This window comes from Procambarus clarkii, chromosome 16 (assembly GCF_040958095.1).
Source record: "Procambarus clarkii isolate CNS0578487 chromosome 16, FALCON_Pclarkii_2.0, whole genome shotgun sequence".
NCBI classification, from domain to species: domain Eukaryota; kingdom Metazoa; phylum Arthropoda; class Malacostraca; order Decapoda; family Cambaridae; genus Procambarus; species Procambarus clarkii.
Window position 1 is genome coordinate 32,048,484 of NC_091165.1, and position 22,506 is coordinate 32,070,989.

General features: G+C 42.1%; 2 protein-coding genes across 4 annotated transcripts in view; both read right to left on the bottom strand.

Annotated features, from left to right (window-relative positions):
• Positions 1-1,192: 1,192 nt before the first annotated feature.
• Positions 1,193-22,506, bottom strand: part of LOC123760105 (mediator complex subunit 31) — a 151,116-nt gene continuing 129,802 nt past the window's right edge. For all 3 annotated transcript variants that reach the window (XM_045745586.2, XM_045745585.2, XM_045745587.2), the window contains exon 4: positions 1,193-4,286. In XM_045745586.2, the coding sequence (XP_045601542.1) occupies positions 4,013-4,286 (274 nt within the window). In that variant the 3' untranslated portion in view covers positions 1,193-4,012. The remainder of the gene's footprint in view (positions 4,287-22,506) is intronic.
• LOC138365201 (sentrin-specific protease 8-like) lies at positions 3,258-3,887 on the bottom strand. Its single transcript, XM_069325423.1, has one exon. It carries the CDS (start codon positions 3,885-3,887, stop codon positions 3,258-3,260), a length of 630 nt encoding a protein of 209 aa, XP_069181524.1.

The window sequence follows — 22,506 nt, forward strand, 5'->3', positions numbered from 1 at the left end:
ACAACTAAGCTGGTATTGTGTCCAAACAGCTCAGTGGCCACCATACACTGCATGAGAAATCACATGGCAGACGACACTACGAGTGTGACGGCACCTCCCTCACCCAAATGGCTCTTCCCAACATATTCCTGTTATTACACTATATACACACATTGTATATACCCATGTACATGTGTGTTCACCATAGCAAACCACTAAGCTAGTATGGTGAGCAAAACAGAGTGGCTGCCACACACTACCGCTACCACAATTCCCTCCCCCTCTCACCAAAATTCCTCCTCCCACAATGTTACGCACAGTCTTAATTATCACCACAATCCTGGTCACTAAATCATGTAAATGAATAAATGACCACAAGTTTATTTTGTATAGGAACGTAAGAAGTCTTATGAAAATTCCTAGATGGACGAAATAATGCTGTGGTGCTGTGGCTAGCACTGTGAACATCTTGAACAGCATTGATTCAGTGATATATGAACATTGTACAGTCATTATCACACTCCGGGTCTTCTGTAATACTATTATGGCTAATGCCAGTTACGTATATATTTTGACATTAGGCGATGCTGTGGTCACAAGCTGAACAGCAGTGCTGTGAGCTCGTGCTGCGTGCACCAACCTTCGTGGCTCGCTCAGTATTGAGGCTCTAACACCCGAGAACGTTGCCCACGATTTAAACAAAAAAATGGCATCTGTTTACAAGAGCCCTGAGGAAGTCGATGTGAACCCCATGTAGCTGCGGGAGTTTTGAGTCATATGCTATAAGATCCTGGAGCTGCACCCCCCATCGAGCACCTGCAAGCGCGTTGCGCAGTTCAGTGGTTAAGGGTTAAATCATTATATAACTGCATTTCCCTAGTAACATTCATGGAGATAACTGCTTTTGTACCATGACGTGGCAAGTGGCAAGATTTTTTCATGGGTCAAGGTTAATTCCATTATATTAACATTAACCTATTATATCCTTATTTGTATGATACATGTAAAAACCCAGACAATAATTGTTTAAATCTTCCTATGATAACCACATTACCATGAATCAACAGTTGACGATAACTGCTGTTCAAGGGTTAAATCTCTTATTTTCTTGAGGATGCATCTATTGTCAAAGTCATTCATTACTTAAAAAATAAAATTTACATACATTTAAACTGAATTCCAGCAATGCTTATTGTTGTTAAGGAAATTACACTTTTAAGTCGGCCTATTTTTATGGCATTATTTTATTGTCAATAATTTTTTTTACAGTACATACATTATTTGTATTGATTTATGTAACAAAATTCATTGCCATGAGTAACTTTTTACAGTAAAACTCATGATTATCTGATCTGTTTGGGACTTGGACATGGTCAGATACCTGGATGGACTACATATGAACATCTGTTTTTGGCTTGTAATTTGACTTTAAATGTAAATAACTATACTGTACAATACAATTAGCATGGCCAACATACTAAAAGGATTACAATTCTAATCATTGGTAAATCCCAGTAGCACGGTATGTTGCCTGCAGGTGAACACCACCATGCTGAACCAGACTGCAGAGCACCAAGGTCAGGTATAGGTAGGTAACCAACTTTGGCCTATCCTGATAAACGTCAATAATGAGACTCGTCAGATAATCAGACTTTTACTATACTGTATTACCATAAAATGGTTAGCAAAATTCTACTCATGATCTCCAGAAACCTATCCCCATGTAAAACTGGGGACCAGCTGTAGTTATTTAGCTTCAAATCAGCTCACTATATCATTTGACCTGTGTGTGTGTGTGTTTACTCAAATTGCTGCAATTCTAATCGGAACCATTATACATCAATAAAAAATAAATATTTCATGGTACTATAGCTGCCATATGGGAATATACAGCTCTGAAGCAATACAGTTCATTACAGTATATGATCCCAGGTCATACAACATACTTAAAGCTTACATCACTTAGTTGAACTATTATTTATATAGTGACCAATAAACAATCTTGCCCAAAAGATTATATCAATAGTACAGTGAATTAGTCGAGTCTAAGGCATATACAGTACTGAACAGCATTTCAAAATCTGTTACAATTTATGTTTGGTATTTTTTATGCATCATCCACTTGAAACTGAAAACTTAAAATTTAGAAAATTGGTTAATGAAAAACCATAACACACTACATCATGCCAATATAACTGTACAAGGCAAGTGAATTTTAAATACTGTAGTTTAGTGTGTATCCATCTGTCCAGACAGACCAGCACACAGATGGTACAGTGACATTCATATATAGAGCGATGATATGTACTTGTACACAAATAGTGGCGATGAACATAATTAGGTTAACAATGAATATTGCAAGGACAAAAAAAAAATAGATTTTTACCATCTTTGATGATCAGCACAAAGAGTATTAGAATTTAGGGTTATGCAAAAATAGTTACTATCACAAAGATGGTTAAGAGCTTAATTATGCAGCTGAAGAAAATACTCGTCCTTTACTCGACAGTCCTACAAGTTTCACCAGTTTACTCGTCACTTGTTAAAATATACAATCATTCATAGACAAGTGATTGGTATGAAAATATCACATTTTTGTAAAAGTTCATTAAAACAATTACTCCATTTTGCCATTAATAATGACATAAAACACAGTTCTGTTCATACAATACTGTATAGTAGATCATTTTTGAGATCACATAACCCATTACTAGTGTCTAGGATTAACACATGATGCCCTCGAGTATTAGTATATATTGTTATACAAGTATGACGCTCTTACCACCGAGATTGTCTTATCAGGGGAGCATGCTAATGGGTACATAGTATAAGCAATTAAATAAACTTTAGTATTCAATATACAGGACAATGAAACCTACATTTTAAATTAAATTTAATAAATTTCTGGTTGCATTTCATATTTATAAATCATATTTAAGATCAAATCACTTCTCATGACTACGTTACAATAACCTGAGACAAGTAAAGCTTCATTCATATGGAAGCTTAAACCGCAGTTTAGCAAAATATTGTAAGAAGCATAAGTTGGGTCCTGTGCAACTAAAGAAGATTGCTCTTCACTCATAACAAAAACTGACACAGCAATCATATCCTAGCAGCAAATAGTAAACCTTTGGCTTACATCTTCCTGCCAAGCAACACCCATTAGTCAACATGTTTAGGAACATCACACATGCTACAAGCTCATTTTGTTCAGTTAAGGGCAGTACGGCAGTTGATGATCAAGGCAGGAACTATATCTTCATAGTTATCCATTTTCACCCCCTAAGTCTATACACAAGAGACTTGATAAGGTCTCGCATGCGATTGGCTTCTTGTCTATCAACATAGCAGGTTCCTAGGGCAGTGCCCTCAACAGCCTGTGCAGCTGCTCGGTGAGCATAAGTCATAACAAAGGCCCCACAATCGTAACTATTGTCTTGCTGTGTACAATGGGCATCTACTAGTGATGCCGGTATATCCCTATTCAGGTAAGAATTTATTCTTTGTACAAGGCAGCGAGCATCACGATAATTGGCACCTCTTTGGGAATCATAGTGATACCACTTTGTGTCATACCTGCTGTAAACAAGGAGACTCCAATGGCTCCCTCCAGATGCAATGACTGATGAGTTGTCATTAACAGGTAGGAACATATAGTCCTTGAACCGTGCATTAAGAGGATCAAGAAATATAGGTAATTCATTAGCATCTCCCATCTTAATTAATTGTGTTACTTCTGGGCTAATAAACAACAGCCTAGATCTCCCACAGAAAATGTCATGCTGCAGATGCTCAAACCAGAAAGATATAAGAGAATCATTAAGCCAGTTACGACCCTCTAACAGTCTAAGATCTGATTCGTGGATCAAACAATCATGATAGCTGAGAATTACTCTGTCCCCCATACTTGTAGCACAATCTTTGATCCAATAATTACAAAACGTTTAAAATGGTCTTTCTCTTTCCTATTTATTCTGCACAATCCTGGTTGCAGGAACTTATCGTAATAAATTTTTACAATCCTTTTTCCTCACACTTTCTGAGTCTGTCCATGACCGTTTAATAAGTTAGTGGGTAGAGCAGCAGGAGTTGGGGCACCAGACACTGCTGTTGACTGAGAAACTGGGGTCTGTGAGCCTTGTTGATGAATTCCGGTTTCTAGAAGTTTCATACGCTTACGAGAGTAGTGTTGCCAGTGCAGTACAGTCTGATCGTCAATGAATTTACAGCATTGGCCATTAACAATTTCCTTTCTGAAGTTTTCGTGCTGCAGTAGATCCAGAAAGTAAAGGCACATGGGATACCTGTAAATAATATTGAATAGAATTAATCGTATTACAGTACAATATGTGCATAATATATCATTTACATTTACATGTAATAACCTAAGTGTGTAATTATATACACATGCATATTTATAACACTTGGAATGCAAGCATCACAATGTTTTACCCCACGGAGGTTAACACAGCAATATGTAATGACCAGTGTTGTTACCATTTTATAAATAGGCCAGATATAATATTTTGATTTCTACTACTGTATTAGTCAATTTATTATTTGTAATTATTTAGTGTAATACTGAATAGTGTAAAAGTTTACAAACCCTCTTAGATTTGTGGGCAGTAGTGAAAAAAATGCGTTACTACATCTTTGTGAACATATCGGTCCAATACGACTGCCTGCAGTTTTTTGTATACTACTTTCCCTCATGCTATCTTACAAATTTATATCCATTCCCCCCCCCCCCCCCCCCCCCACCAGGAAAAAGAGAAGAGTGAGCCAAGTATGAAGTCCAAGAATTACACTTTACATCAGTTACAATATTTGTTCCTCTTGCAATACAAATCCTTAAAGACTTCATGTAAATGTACTGTACAAGTACTGAACCATAAATGTCTTACATAATATTGCCCAACACATAACATGAGAAGTACAAAGGTTTGGAAAATGAAAAGCATGAAGCCATAAAAAAAAAACACCTAGGCAGGAGAGCCCTAAATAGTAATACAGTACAACTATGAAGGAAGTGGGGGGGGGGGGAAACTTAAACCCAATGATCAGTTTAAACAAATAACGGAGAAACAGCAAATTTGTTGCATCTCTACAAAAGATCCCCAAATTACTGTCTAAGTTCACTAATTCAGTTTGTGTGGGGCAAACTCCAAGCTGAATATCTGATTTTCCTGAATTTTGTACATATCAAAACACACTGTGATGAATAATTTTTTTCCCACACTGTTAATTTAAATTTACACATTATAAACATATATTTTTTTGTAAAGTTAGAAACCTCTAAAAGACAGCAATGAATGTAATGAAATGGCTCTTTCTGAGTGAGCCCCAGTGGTTCCTTGAAGAAACAGAAGAAAGAGAGGGACTCATTAGGGAGGAGGAGGAGGAGGAAACTGCAGGCAGTTAGAATGAAGATGAGACACTAGGCCGAGACACATGACCCAAGGCAATACCAGCAGGACGAGGCCCATAAACATTAGCTATTAGACCGCCAAAACCTCTGTGCTGGAATATCAGCCTAGGACATGTTGACAAAAACTGCAGTGAGAGCAGTGTACAGTATTTCTGAATATCATGAGCACAGTAGTAGACCAGGCAGGCAGACAGGCTGGACTTCATAACACTAAATTTTTATTATTTATTGGCAGGGATATTCCTGCATGACACTAGAAAACCTGGGAAATATTAATCTTACAACAGAAAACCAAGGAAACAATCAGCCCACAAAGCATCCACCGAGCCAGAATCTGTGGCATGGAGATAGTGGTGGAGAGATGCCACTGGGTACACCACATGATCCACCCCCTTAGCCTAACCAAGCAACATCCACAGAACCTCTCTGGAAGCCACCACACATTCTTTGCCAGAGGAGGAGATGGCTGCAGGCAACAAGGTGCCCACCAGGGCCAAATGGAAAAACACATTTCCCGAGAAGAGCATGAAGCTCATCAACCCTACAACCGGAGACGAAGAAAATTGCCTTATAAAAGGAATCCTGGACTGAAGGAGACACCATAAACTATGGAAAAGAAAGAAATGTGACTATGTGATCCAACGACCAAGCAGGTTCAGGCAGTGCATTAGCAGGCTGGTGACAATACACAAGACAGTTTCCGAAGCAGCACCTAGGAAGTATTGATACTGAACCTAAGCAGCATAGGTGTTACCAACAAACAGGCAGTATGGGTGAGGCAGAAAGATTAATTGGTGCTGCCCAGTGGCACAGCTGACAAACAGCCCTCAAACCTGCACAAGATGAAAGCAGGTTCAGAAGAGATATTCATATGGTCATACCGAAACCAAAGGGGATTTCCAAGGCCTGAAGAACTAGCCAAGCAGGACACCCAGGCACCGGTAACACTCGCCATATATAATAAGTAGGTCGACACAGCTTGGTTAACGTGGCTGTGAGGGCAGACCTTGGTGTTCTGGGTGAACAAGCACATGAACCACCAGTCCACATAAACCAGCCAAAATGCTGGTTTGCAACCCGAGGCCTAAACACAGGGACAGCATGACACCTAACTTACTCCAGACAAAGTCACTTCCCAGTGGTCTTCCCTCTAAAAGGGCGAGTGAACTTTGGAACACACCAGAGAAGAGAGAACTCATTGCAGGGGCAGTGCCAGGGAGCACACGCAGCTAAGCATCCTACAAACCAGGTCCACACAACACAAGTCCAACAAAAAAATATATATTGTGAAGCACTACTTAAACAAGAAACAACACCAACCAAATGGCCTCTGTAGGACAAAGTCCAAAGATGGCTGGAACTTTGCTTTGAAGCGGCAGGACCTGCATGGCTTCCTGACAACCCAGGAGCCCTACAGTGGATCTCCACATCAGTGACATAACTGGTGTAAGGGGGCTGGAGCAGACCGGGAGCTCCAGCTTCCTAACTAGCAGGGGTGGGGGGGGGGGGGGGGGGGTTAGTACTAACCAGTTCATGCTAATTCCAAGTTAATAAATTGTTTCTACAATATTGTCGCTCGAGTTTGTTTGCCAGTTTTGAGGTTTTAGTCTCTGAATCCAGCCGTGGTGGTCTGCATTGGTTCAAAGACTTTCTGGATGCTTTTCCAGTGGGGCAAAGTGTCACCTGCTACCTGCACCTCTGATTGAGGGAGCCACGTTCTGGTGCTGGTTCCTGGTAGGCCCGACAACTCCACAGCTGATGAGACCTAGTAGTTGGGAGCCATCTCAGCACAATAGCTTCAGGGAGCCACAAGGACCCCCTCCCAAAATAGAACTCAATTACAGAAATTTCAACTTCCCTTGGTGGACTTGATAGCCGTCTATCACTCTGAGATTGGTATACTGTACTTTACAATAAAATACAAAAATGAAGTTCTATACATCTTATAACTGAAGGAATTTGAAGGAAGGAACTGTAAAATTCTTGTACAGGTGCTTGGCAAGCTTGGTTTTGACTGTCACCTGCTGAAGCTTTGTTGGTTGAAGGTTTTTGGCTTTCAAATCTTTCAAATATTGTGTATATCTACAGTACTTTGACCAGTCTAAATTCTTCATTGGCCTCCTTGATGAAAAGTTCCTTGCCCCACCTTGAAGAGTGGAAATAATCTTATAAAATATATATAGATAAAGGCACAATAATGTGGCTGAGGAAATGTTGACCAAACCACACACCAGAAGATGAAGAGACGACGACGTTTCGGTCCGTCCTGGACCTTTATCAAATCGACTGTGGTGAGACGAGGGAGGCACGGGCATAAGTAAGGCAAGAGAGGTGGAGGAGAAGGAAATCTCAGAGGACGGTAAGAACAAGGCAAAAGGTACGAAAGGGATAGGTGTAATAATAGGAGTAAGAGTGGGAACGTAAGAAAAAGAGAAAAAAGGATGGGTAGGCTTATGTTAGGTCATGTTTGTTAGAAAGTTTAGAACATTTGAGTGTGTACTGTGAAAGGGAAGAGTTGACAGAAACAAAGCCAGGACTAAGATTCATGATGGGTAGGTTGTGTATTAGAGCTGTTTCGACAAGACGGTGTCTGTGAAGAGTAGAGGCAGGAAAGATTTTAGAAGACCAATCAATAGGATGATTAGAATCCCTAACATGACAGAAGAGAGCATTGTTTGTGTCTACAGACTTAACACTTCTTTTGTGTTCCCTAAGTCTGTCATTTAGTGTACGGCCAGTTTCCCCAAAGTATTGGAGAGGACAAGACGAACAGGAAACGGAGTAGACATCAGCAGCATTAGAAGCAGGAGAAGTGTAAACCATATTAATTCGAAGAGTATTATTTTGTAGAAAGGCACGCTTTATGCCAAGAGGACGAAGGATATTCTAAGAGTTTCGAGTTCAGATATGAAGGGAAGGTTGAGCACAGTGCTAATAGTGTTGGAAGCAGGTTTAGGATGAAAGAAATTTTGTTTAGCTTGAGAATAGGCAAGCACAGTTGATAAAATGTAAGTGGTAACCAAGACGAGAGAGATTTGTTAATAAAGGAAATTTCAGAATCAAGAAATGGAGGGTCACTGATGCGTAGAGCGAGGAGGAAGAGAGACGAGGACACGATCAACTTGATAATGCTCCAGAACGGACTGAAACGTCGGCTCTATCTTCTAGTGTGAGGTTTGGTCAACGTTATAAAGAATAGATTCTCGGTGTTAGAACGATAAGGATATTGTATTTTTCCATTAGTGCACTAGCATAAGGAAGGTACTTTTATGGAGAATGTTTTTTGATGAATACTGTACGTGAAATAACGGTTGGATTGGCAAGAGTTACGTTTCGAAACTCCTACCAGTTCTGCAGCTTTTCTGCACATGTGCAATGGCATAACTACAGTGGGAGAACCCTCACTAAAAAGATATATAAACAAGTACTTAACATTGAGAGTCTAACAAGTACATTCTGTGACTGGAAAGCATGTTGAAAATGTGTGTTAAATGTGGAAAACCAGTTTAAACAAAATGAGAAATGAAAAGGAATAAGATGTGAATGCAAAAACATTGGGAAGCTGTAGTGGACGAGTGTAAAACACACACCAACATTTGGCCTCTACTCTGCAGCTTGTGGAACCATTGGGATGTTCATCCCATGCTAGCTCAAGTTTAGTGCTCATTCCATATGTTAACTAGGGCCGTGACAAACTTATTGTATTTGTGGTGCTATCATTTAAACTAGCTAGGTATAGAATTCTTTATTTACATGTCCCAATGGTGGCTGGTAATTGTGCGTAATTCTCCGTATTTTGTGTAGACCATGATCAACATGTTTGGTATTCTGGGTCATGTGGTTTGTTAAATGTTGTTCATTCACATTGTATAATTTAAAGTGTAAAACAGACAACTGTGGACTACAGCCAAGTAAGAACAGTCTTCAAGTGTACCAGATTAAAGTATTTATAACTAGAGCTTTAGAGTACAGTTTATCCTCACTTTAACAAATTCTATGGGGCAAGGCCAATTTGTCCCATCGAGGATTACATTCTACTCGTCGGCTCCAGGAAATCCCCTGCCCCCAGGACAGAGAAAAAAAAAGAGGGGGGGGGGACACTACATACATTATAATACTATCTACTCGATTTAACGGGCTCTTATTAACCGATCTGCCGGTTCTATTGACTGGTTTGAGAGACTGGTATCTGGAGCCTCATATACAGGTCTGGCAGTCGATATAACTGAAGGTCAGTATTGTGTCGGTATTGCATCAGCGGGCCCTCACACGGCAAGCAGGTCACCGACCTCGATCGTCCAGAGTCGTAAATTAAATCTTAACTTTCCTTTAAAATGATACAGTTTAATGAAGCAAATTCTAAATTATTACTAATAAGATATTTTGAAATTATTGTTATTAGCACTTTGATGCTATGGGCACGCGAGCGCTGCACTATTCCAGGTGGGTTTGGGCATTCAGCGGGACTGTGCGGTAATTCTGAAAAGTGTATACTCTTTTCAACTTTGTTACCTCAATTCTCATCAAGGTTTTTTTTCAAGGTTTTTCAATTTGGTATCATTGTGTTCATAATAGAATTCTCTACAGGACTAAAGGCATATAAAGTCCAAACACCCGGTGTACCATCCGCAACAAACAGAGAAAGTGAGAGCGTGTTACCCGGGAGCGTGCAAGAGCGATAAAATGTGTACTATCTTTTCACTTTGGTCACCTCAATTCTCGTCCTAGGTCTCTCATTTTGGTATCAAATGTGTTCACAATAAAATTCCCAACAGGAGTATATGCATATAATGTCAAAAACTGCAGCACGCCCCACCCGCCGCCGTAATGAAAGCAGGCCGAGGTTACCTGGAAGAGAGTGCCCCGCCACCCCTAGGGGCACCTGGCCTTCCATTAGAGAGCGCTGTAATACTGAACAGTTTATACTCTTTAATTTTGTAATCTCAATTTTGGTCCTAGGGTTTTCAATTTGATATCAATGTGTTCGCAATAGAATTCTCTACAAGACTAAATGCATATAAACTCCAAAAACCCGGCTTACCACCCACAGCAAACAGAGAAAGTGAGAGTGTGTTACCCGGGAGCACGCAAGAACAATGAAATGTGTACACTCTTTTCATTTTGGTCACCTCAGTTCTCATCATAGGTCTTTCACTTTGGTATCAATATGTTCACAATTGAATTCTCTACAGGATTAAATGCATATAAACTCCAAAAGCCCAGCAAACCACCCACAGCAAACAAAGAAAGTGACATCGCATTACCCCAAGAGTGCTAATCGAGCACAATAAAATGTGTATACTCTTTTCAACTTTATATATAAGGCATAAAAGGTCCAAAACTGCGGCGCGCCCCTCCCACAGCCAAGTGCGAATGCTGGGCACAGTTTTTAACGGACGACTTAATGCCGAGTCGTTACCGGACTTCCCTCTATTAAACGGACGACTTGATGCCGAGTAGTCGCCGCGCAAAAGTGTTAAGCAAAATTCTTTGTTTTCTTATTAAATACCTTTTATAGTATAGGCACTAGGTATTTTTTCCAACGGACACAGAATGTACTGTGCCGGGCCATGTGGCCGCATTGTTTACCGTGAATTCGGGCGGCTATCTTCAATTTTCAAGGACATTACTGTTAGTTGTGATCTTCAATTTACAAAATGCCTAAAGTTACCCAAAGGAAGCACCTGACAGTTGCACAAAAGCTAGCGTTAATTAAAAAAACTAGATAAAGGATATTCTCTTGCACAAGCAGCAGCAGAGTTTAACATCAGCAAAAGTAGAGTAAGTGACAAAAAAAATGCTATTAAAATATGTGAGCACAACAGTGTAATTACCTAAGTGTAATTGCAGGATGAGAGCTACGCTCGTGGTGTCCCGTCTTCCCAGCACTTTGTCATATAACACACTGAAGCTACTGACGGTCTTGGCCTCCACCACCTTCTCACTTAACTTGTTCCAACCGTCTACCACTCTGTTTGCTAAAGTGAATTTTCTTATATTTCTTCGGTATCTTTGTTTAGTTAGTTTAAATCTATGACCTCTTGTTCTTGAAGTTCCAGGTCTCAGGAAATCTTCCCTATCGATTTTATCAATTCCTGTTACTATTTTGTACGTAGTGACCTTGCCCTTCAGTTCAGGGAGCCACATAATAGCATGTCTTTGCACCTTTTCCAGTTTGTTGATGAGCTTCTTAAGATATGGGCACTACACAACCGCTGCATATTCTAGCTTTGGCCTAACAAAAGTCGTGAACAATTTCTTTAGTATATCGCCATCCATGTATTTAAAAGCAATTCTGAACTTAGAAAGCGAGTCATAGGCTCCTCGCACAACATTCTTTATGTGGTCCTCAGGTGATAGTTTTCTATCTGGAACCACTCCAAGATCTCTTTCTTTATCAGAATTCTTTAAAGATTTCTCACATAATATATAGGTTGTGTGAGGTCTATGTTCTCCTATTCCACATTCCATAACATGGCATTTATTAACATTAAATTCCATATACTGTACTTATTTTGTCCAGAAGGCATGACAATCATCTAAGTTACTTATCCTTCCTATTACCTTAGCATCATTAGCAAACATGTTCATATAATTCGGTATACCAACTGGAAGATCATTTATGTAGACAATAAACATCACTGGTGCAAGAACTGAACCCTGTGGTACTCCACTTGTGACAATGCTCCAGTTTGATACATTGCCTCTGATTACTGCCCTCATTTTTCTATCAGTCAGAAAATTTTTCATCCATGTTAGAAGCTTACCTGTCACCCCTCCAATATTTTCCAGTTTCCAGAACAACCTCTTATGTGGAACTCTGTCGAAAGCCTTTTTTAGGTCCAGATAGATGCAGTCAACCCAACCATCTCTTTCCTGTAATATCTCTGTTGCTCGATCATAGAAACTGAGTAAATTCGATACACAGGATCTTCCAGATCGAAAACCATACTATTTGTCTGATATTATATCATTTCTCTCCAGGTGTTCTACCCATTTAGTGTTCAATTTGTTTACAAGAGCCCTGAGGAAGCTAATGTGAACCCCATGTAGCCATGGGAGTTTTGAACCATACGCTAAAAATATAAGATCCCGGAGGTGCGTTGCGCACCTCCCGTCGAGCACCTGCAGGCGCGTTGCTCAGTTCAGTGGTTAAAAAACATAATGCAGGCATTACCCGTAATATATTACAGTTCAAAAAAGTCATGGTTTAATCAATCAATACTTACAGACTGGTTTGAAAACCACTTTTGTAAGGTTAGAGAATTTGAGATCAATAAATGTGGAATAAAGGCCAGTGAGGTTAAGGCATTGTTGCTGCTAGATAATGCTCCTGCTGCTATCATTTTATTCTGCTATCATGAAATAGCAGAATAAAACACATGACACTTCCACCAAACACAATATCCTTGATCCAGCCCATGGATCAAGGTGTTAACCACCACACCTGGCAGACCCCCGCCAGGCAAAACAAAAGAAAAACAAAAGAAAAACTCCGCAAAAGCACAATGTCTCCAGGTGAACAGAACCAGTTGCTATGCATATATCAGACAGCTGCACAGTACCTCGCGCCCCAGCCAGTGACGAAACTACCTCTTACCCAAGGGCAAACAGGAGTAAGAACCAACCCAGCTAAACCCCCAAGGGCGGGCAATCAGGGAGCAGCAACAGAACCACACAGAGGTAGTTCCCAAATGGCTCAGGGGAGATAACCCTAGGCCGCAGGGGCAGTACTTACAGGGCACCTAGGGAAGATGGCCCTAGGTGCATGAAGATGCAGCCCGACTACTCTTGTGTGTTATTCCTGGCTCGCACACCACCAACACTGAACAACAACACTGCTATGCAGCACTGCTCAAAGGATGGAGCCAGATTCGATCGACTGCCACTGACACAACAGCCTCTTGAACAAAGGAGAATAGCCGGCACGGAGGTCTGGGACCCCCCCCCCCCCCCCCGTCTCCCTCCCAAAGAGGGAGTGGGGTTGCATGGCTGGATGCCCGGCGGTTGTGGCGGTGACATGCTATTGTCCCTGTTTTTGATTGGGGAGTTGTGCTTGCTAGTTCGGCTTTCGGTTTGCAATTATTGACCAGGGTAGTTTGTTTTGGAATTCCTACCTTTCTGGTTGCCTGACCTGGTAGATGGCAGACAAAGACTGCTTCCAATTACAGTGTCTTTAGCCCATTGCTCCTCGTGCCTCTTTTGAGGAGGCATGGAAGCCGAAGGGGCTCTCCACAAAGAGAGAGATACTGTACCTCAAACAGTAAACAAGCTGTTAGGGAGAACATTGGCGTGTCGTTACTAACTGAAGAGCTGGGAGCACCAACTGCAGTGTGCCCCACCAGCCAACTACACTCCCCAACCCAGGGCAAGATTCAAAGTCTAAAGCCCCCAACACACCTAAGACTGCCACAAGCGAGGAAGCCCTCTAACAGAGCGATTCCCAAATGCCCCAGGAAAGGAAACCCTGATCGCGCAAGGGCAGTACTTACGGAGTACCTAGGGGAAGGTGAGCTTAAGCGCATGCAGCTCCAGTACTCTAAACTTCTGGCCAGAACATACTTTCATGTAGGAACAGCCTCACATGGCAAAACACCACAAAATGGGAAACTGTGGCCAGAATAAACTGATCACCGTCGGGCATGAACACCAGTCAAGAGCTTGGCTGGTGGCGGCTCGGCTCACCTGGGCCACCATCTGATGACTTCCAAGTTGTGTGGCACTCAATCAGTAAACCAACTTCAGGGAACCTCTGGGGCTCACTACAGAAAATAATTTTCATTATAGAATTATTAATTTAAATGCAAAATGTAAGAAAAATATGAAAGTGAGTAAATATTTATAATTTCACTGGGTGGAAGTGCTCTACCAGGCTGGATCTGGCACTTGTAAATGCTTGGTGTATTTACTTTGCTTTTGCACCATTTGCACTTTGTTGACACTTCCTATTATATCCTCGGATGTTAGTGATTGTTTTATCACTTTTTTTTACATTCACAGAGAGCTTTATATCAGTATTTGCATCATACAAGTAAAGTCCAGATAATTGTTTAAAATCATATGACGATTACCCCATTCCACATTCATCACGAAAACCACATTCATAACATGAATCATCCCAGGCAGGTTTTCATGGGACAAGGTAAACGCCATACATCCACATAGACCTATCCATATCTGCATCATACATGAAAACCCCAGACAATAATTGTTTAACCCTTAAACAGCGCAACACATACATATACCATGGGAGTAACCGTCACAAAACGGCGCAAATCACACATATATGATTTGCATATTTAAAATACTGTAGTTAAAATAGTCCTGCACATACATAGAGCTCACATCTGCTTCCTCAGACCACCAGTAACCATCCCCCATCTTGAAAAAAAATCCTGAGTCCCTCACTTTCCTTCCAGGGCCTTTGTAAGAAAATGATGACCATTGCTTGGCAACATCATCTAGTGTCTGAATGTTTAGGGCAGCCATAGAGGAGACACTAAACTTTTAGCAACAGCAAATGAGTGATTACCATGTATAATTTGAGGCAAAATGTGTGCTATATGCAACTTTAAGATTTAGGCTTAAAAAATAAATAAATAAATTCTATATATATATATATATATATATATATATATATATATATATATATATATATATATATATATATATATTATATATATATATATATATATATATATATATATATTATATATTATATATATATATATATTATATATATATATATATATATATATATATATATATATATATATATATATGTCGTACCTAGTAGCCAGAACGCACTTCTCAGCCTACTATGCAAGGCCTGATTTGCCTAATAAGCCAAGTTTTCATGAATTAATTGTTTTTCGACTACCTAACCTACCTAACCTAACCTAACCTAACTTTTTCGGCTACCTAACCAAACCTAACCTATAAAGATAGGTTAGGTTAGGTTAGGTAGGGTTGGTTAGGTTCGGTCATATATCTACGTTAATTTTAACTCCAATAAAAAAAATTTACCTCATACATAATGAAATGGGTAGCTTTATCATTTCATAAGAAAAAAAATTTAAAAAATATATTAATTCAGGAAAACTTGGCTTATTAGGCAAATCGGGCCTTGAATAGTAGGCCAAAAAGTGAGTTCTGGCTACTAGGTACGACATATATATATATATATATATATATATATATATATATATATATATATATATATATATATATATATATATATATATATTTATATATATATATATATATATATATATATATATATATATATATATATATATATATATATATATATATATATATATATATATATATATATATATATATATATATATATGTCGTACCTAGTAGCCAGAACTCACTTCTCAGCCTACTATGCGAGACCCGATTTGCCTAATAAGCCAAGTTTTACTGAATTAATATATTTTCTCTAATTTTTTTCTTATGAAATGATAAAGCTACCCATTTCATTATGTATGAGGTAAATTTTTTTTATTGGAGTTAAAATTAACGTAGATATATGACCGAACCTAACCAACCCTACCTAACCTAACCTAATCTAACTTTATAGGTTAGGTTAGGTTAGGTAGCCGAAAACGTTAGGTTAGGTTAGGTTAGGTAGGTTAGGTTGTCGAAAAAACATTAATTCATGAAAACTAGGCTTATTAGGCAAATCGGGCCTTGCACAGTAGGCTGAGAAGTGCGTTCTGGCTACTAGGTACGACATATATATATATATATATATATATATATATATATATATATATATATATATATATATATATATATATATATATATATATATATATCGTACCTAGTAGCCAGAACGCACTTCTCAGCTTACTATGCAAGGCCCGATTTGCCTAATAATCCAAGTTTTCCTGAAATAATATATTTTCTCTAATTTCTTTCTTATGAAATGATAAATCTACCCATTTCATTATGTATGAGGTAATTTTTTTTTTAGAGTTAAAATTAACGTAGATATATGACCAAATCTAACCAACCCTACCTAACCTAACCTATCTTTATAGGTTAGGTAGTCGAAAAAGTTAGGTAGGTTAGGTAGTCGAAAAAACATTAATTCAGGAAAACTTGGCTTATTAGGCAAATCGGGCCATGAATAGTAGGCTGAGAAGTGAGTTCTGGCTACTAGGTACGACATATATATATATATATATATATATATATATATATATATATATATATATATATATATATATATATATATATATATATATATATATATATAAATAAATAAATAAAGTATTTGAGTGTCTATCTATACTTGTATATCCATACATACTTATATTTTCAAAGTTTTATATAACAGTACTTTGACACACAAATACAACCTGCTGGCATGAAAAAACTAAAATAAATAAATAAATTGAGAAACAATGAAAGACAATCAACAAAGTTATTCCTATGCAACACCTCAGCTAAAACTATGCCACTTCTCCAGGCCACCACACTACAGCTGAACCACAACAGCTAGAGACTTTTTATTTGGATTTTTGTGCTTCCTGAAGGCTAATTAACAATGTCATAAGAAACAATCTTTTTCAGAATTTTTTTTCCTTGAGTGCCCTGGGGATGTTGGCTATTTAACAGTTAGCAGTTTAAGGGTTAAGGGGTTGGGGTCTTTAAAATTCTATATATTTTGACCAAAAATAACAATATAGAAAAATTCTGTACAATTCTTGTAGCTTTTGGGATAATTTTTGTGAAAATCTTGTCTGTTAAATAAAAAAAGTTTTAAACTCCCCATCTCCTTGCAAAACTGTTCACCACTGTCGTCTCGTTATCGTGGCCGTACCTGATTGTGTTCTATGAAATTGGATTTTTCTGACAAATTGGAAAACTCTTTATATAAAATGCTGTTTTTGGTCATTGGCAACTACGTCATCTGAGGCAAGAAGGTGTGCATTTGAGGGGACCATCAGTCAACAGGCGGTGTTCATACAGGGAGGAGCTGTGGTGTAGCATTGTGTCATTTCATTGCCTCTCGCTCTGTTCCCGCTCTTCCAATGGTGTTTTATTGCTACATTATATTGCTGCCATTTTCACGATGTCGTACTAAACAAAAGAACAGAAAATAAAGCAAAATGGCAGGAGAATGCACACAATACAAGTACAAGTGAGGAGTGAGTGACTCCCCCAGCTGATGCCACACAACACCACCTCCCACTACACAACTCCTCACATGTGGTGGTGCTGTTAGGCCACTGCCAGCCACTTCCCTGGCACATGGGTTAGTGCCCTTAACAGCTGTGAGAGAGAAGGCAGTGGCTGGCACTGCCATCAATAAAGTTCCTAATATTTGTTTTGTAAACCCCAGCACCGAAATATTACTGCATACCATACAAATGATGGCATCATAACACAGGTGCCAATATGTGATACAACAGTGCCAATAAAGCCAATGTATGTTTTCATGTTTTCAGCATTATGTATATGTAAGTTTTATGTCTATATATTATGTATATAAGTCTTAATATTTGCTGACAACTTTCCTCAGATGAGGAAAAGTATTAATTCATACTTAAATCTGTGGAATTCACTTTTTTTCCCCCATTATCTTGAGGTTATCTCTAGATGATTTCGGGGCTTTTAGTGTCCCCGCGGCCCGGTCCTCGACCAGGCCTCCACCCCCAGGAAGCAGCCCGTGACAGCTGACTAGCTCCCAGGTACCTATTTACTGCTAGGTAACAGGGGCATTCAGGGTGAAAGAAACTTTGCCCATTTGTTTCTGCCTCGTGCGGGAATCGAACCCGCGCCACAGAATTACGAGTCCTGCGCGCTATCCACCAGGCTACGAGGCCCTATCCACCAGGCTACGAGGCCCATTATGATCCAAGTATTCCCAATAGGCAATATGACCATTGTCATATTCTCGAATCAAAAGAAATCGGTGAATATTTGTAGTCAGATTTTTTTATTAAAAAAAATTTAGACAAAGTTGTAGTATATAATAAGTAGATTAACCCTTGTGTTGCTAAGGGCTATTTGGCCATTGTCACCCACAGGGGTATAACAAAAAAAAATCTTAACCTGTTAATTTATGTTCCTGATCACGTAAAAAATAATAATAAAATCGTAAATGGCATATTTTGCCCACTATAGGGCGGGGAAGTCTGGCAAAAAAAAAAAAAAAAAAAAAAAAAAAAAACAGCGTCGAATGTAATGAAACACCATTTTCTGGGCGAGTCCCGGAGGCTCCTCGGAGCTATCCATGGCTGATATGGATACCCTAACTATTTTGCATCAGTCGATGTGGGTGGAGTTCTAGGCCTACCGGGGACCACGAGCCAGAACCTGGCCCCCTCAGAGAGGCACGGGGAGCAATGGCCCATAGAAATGCACGTGTGATTTTGGAGCATTCTATATCTGCCATCGACCGGGACAGGCACCCAGAAACGTAAGCGCCACAAAACAAACCCTTATTCTGGTTAACAACAAAAATCGACAAACGAGTGGACAGAACTCCCCCAGGAAAAACGAACTAACAAGCATGACGTCACGCGAGCCGCACCGCATGTCTGCGCAGCTCCCCCCTCCCCGGGAGGGGGAAGGGGGAGCCCCAGACCCCCACGCCGGCGATCCCCGCCCTAGTTCCAAGGCTGGATATCAAAACCGTGAAAAACCCGCCGACCGGAGGGTGGGAGGGTGCCGGGGAGCCTCCGAGACTCACCCAGAAAATGGCGTTTCATTACATTCAACGCTGGTTTTCTGGGAGGAGCCCCTACGGCTCCCCGGAGCTACCTCACCAAAGACTACCTAAAAAACAAGGGGACAAACGCGGGAGGCGGTCGGAGAATCACTACACAACACGAAGTCGAGACAACAACCCAAGGTATAGCATTCGCCAGAAAAAAGGGAGAACGGCCGCAGACGAAGAAAACCCATGATCACGACCATAGGAGCCAAAAACCACTGCGCCTGAGAAGAGCAAGAAGCTCTGTCACACGGCCCCCAGAGGCGAATGCCAACACAAAGAGAAAACAGAGGCAAAGCAAACCTGACCCCAAGGAGCCACAACCACCAAGGAGAAGAAAAACAGGAGAGCACCCTGTCCAAAGACCAGGACAACACAGACAGTGCATAAGCAGGCCGGAGGTGTAACAACGCACGATACAACCTGCGAAACGGCGCAGAAGGAATATCGATACCGAAAGCTAGCAGCAGAAACCAAGGTGCCAGACCCTGGAACGGCCCCAAGCGCCTCTACATCCTCCGCAAGCCAATCCTATGACAGCCCCAGGAGGGAAAAGAAAACGCAGGACCAAAACGAAAATGCCACAAGTGTGCAAGTCCACCTCCACAAGTGCAGCTGACAGGGAAGGAACTCGCAGAAGGAGCCGCCCCGCACCAACATCCTGCAGAAGGGCAGGAGCGAAAAGACTCGTGAGGAGGAGCAAAATCGCTCCCAGGAAAACTAGGAGCGCCGAGACAGTGTGAAGAGAAGAGATATTAACAAAAGAAGAAAAAGGCCAACACCCAGAAGCTGCTGGGGAGAGGACCCACAAGCCCTAGAAAGGACCGGAGGGAAGCTCAACCGAATGACGACAGACGCACCAGAAGACGGGAAGGAGCAAAACAGTCCCGAACATTCGAGAACAAAAAGAAGCAAACACAAAGGACAAAGGCCCCAAAACCCCGTCGCACCCGAGACCAAAAGTCATGCAGAAACCCCAAGAAGAGGGGGACATGACGGAAGAAGGCCCATCCCGGAAAAAGGGGAGAAGATCGTAGAAAAACACCCACCGACAGGACGGAAACAACGGGTACAACGTACAAAGAAACCAAGCCCAGGCAGGGGCCGACGCCCACAAAGCACATGCGGAGAGGGGGAACGGAAAAACCCCACACCATAAAACTGAAAGTCCCCCCAGAGGGTTAGAAACACCCCGGCGGGGACCAACGGGGCCTGAGGCCTCTCACATGATCCCCACCCCAGCCCCGGGAACCCACCCTGCAGGCCCCGGGGCCGAGCTGTCCCCTCAAAGCCCCAGCGTCAAGAAAACCCCGGGGCAGCCATGAAAAACATGAAGGAAGGGAGCCCACTAGGCTCTGGAACTTGAACCGAAATCGGAGGATAGGCGAGGGGCGAGATGAAGACCCCAAGCTCATCCCCAGCCAGCACAATGAGGCGAGGACAAGACAGTGAAACCAAGGAACATGGAAAAACCAGGCCCTGCACGGCAAGACCGGCAAGGAAAGAGAGCCCCAGAGGGAGCACGGAAGGGCCGAACATAACGCCACAACCAACCCCGACACGCAGCTGCAGTACCAAAACCGCAGCAAAACGTCACCACACTCCCCGAGGAAGCGACAGAGATAAATAAATCGTACACGAGTGGCACACAAGGGGACATAGGCGGAAACCGAGCACCCAACTGAGCCACAGGGACGGTAGAAGAAACGTGTGCAGTGTAACAGGCAATCAAAGGAACACATTAGGCAGCCCAACATGGGCTGACCCCATACACAGCCCCAAGAGCAGAGATGAGAGTGCCCAAGAAGCACAGAATCTGCCCGACAGGCAAACGACAGGGGAGAGGCGGAAACAAAGAGCCAGAACCCAACCTACAAACACAAGGAGGCGAACACAAAACCTCCGACACAGGAAAACTTACTACCAAACAGACACCACCACCACTGCACTGCGGAACAAGGTGGAGGCGGGGCCCCGAACTCAAGCAAGGTTAGACAAGCATAGGAGAGGGGCAGGAGGAGTACAGGCAGGAACCGCCTCTGAAGGGACAAGAGGCCACCTGCAGACACCCGTGAACCGAGGAAGGAATCAGGTGGAGAGAACAAGAGCTGCCCAGTGTGGGCTAATACCTGCAGTAGGCACCTCGGGTGATACGGTCCACGTTCTCAAGTACGTATGTACACCCATTCCTACTCCCAAAAACAAAAACAGCGTCAGGACGGAGGAGACGCCAAAACCGCACCAACTCGCCTGCAGAACATAGGCCCTGAAGGGCCATGACGCAAGCGTTCGTGTCCGTATCCGCCGGAGGCGGCAAGTGTGCCCATGCTGGAGAGGAGAGGAGCAGCGGAGGAGGCTCCCCACCCTAGAACGCAGGGAAAAACCTCATGAATTCCACACAGCGGCACCCCAGAACACCCCCAAAGCAACGGGGCACGGATGGGAATAAGAAAAGAACGAGAGGCGAAGCCCCCTGAGAGAATTGGTGCAGAACACGTGTGCACACCGCCCGGAACCAAAACAAACTCCCACGGCGCATGCGCAGGACGCGAAAGAAAGTAGCCCAACCAGGTGAGAAGTAGCCCAACCAGGCGCGAAGTAGCCCAATAAAGCGAGAAGTAGCCCAATAAAGCGAGAAGTAGCCCAACAAGGTGAGAAGTAGCCCAACCGGCTACAAGGAGCCCAAACGGCCACAAAGGAGCCCAAACAGCCACAAAGGAGCCCAAACGGCCACAAAGGAGCCCAAACGGCAACAAAGGAGCCCAAACGGCAACAAAGGAGCCCAAACGGCCACAAAGGAGCCCAAACAGCAACAAAGGAGCCCAAACGGCCACAAAGGAGCCCAAACGGCCACAAAGGAGCCTAAACGGCCACAAAGGAGCCCAAACTGCTACAAGGAGCTCAAACCGCTACAAGGAGCCCAACCTGTCCAGAACAGAAGGAACCAGTATGGAGGCAAACTCCGGGACACGCAGGAGGAAGCCGCAAAGGCCAACCGCACCGCAGGCGAAGAGATGCGGTTAGCCGAAAACCTCCTGAAGACGGAACCGAAGAAACCACAGGGACACGGAACCGAACCCGGGGAGGAGCAGAACCCAAGCCCAAATCGTACGCAGAGGGGGAAAGAAAACCCCACTCCTCGTAACAGTAAGCCCCGCTCAGAAGGACGGAAATCCAGGCGGGGCGCAATGGAGCCCAAGGCCCCCAAGGCCGCTCCTCCCCAACCCCAGGAGCCTCTGCACCAGGCCCCGGGGCCGAGTCGACCTCCAAAGCCCCGGCCTCACAAGAAAAAGCCGGGGCAGCCGAGAGAGCTGAAAGAGAAGGGGGCCCACTGATCAAAACCCCGGAGCATCGGTCGGAG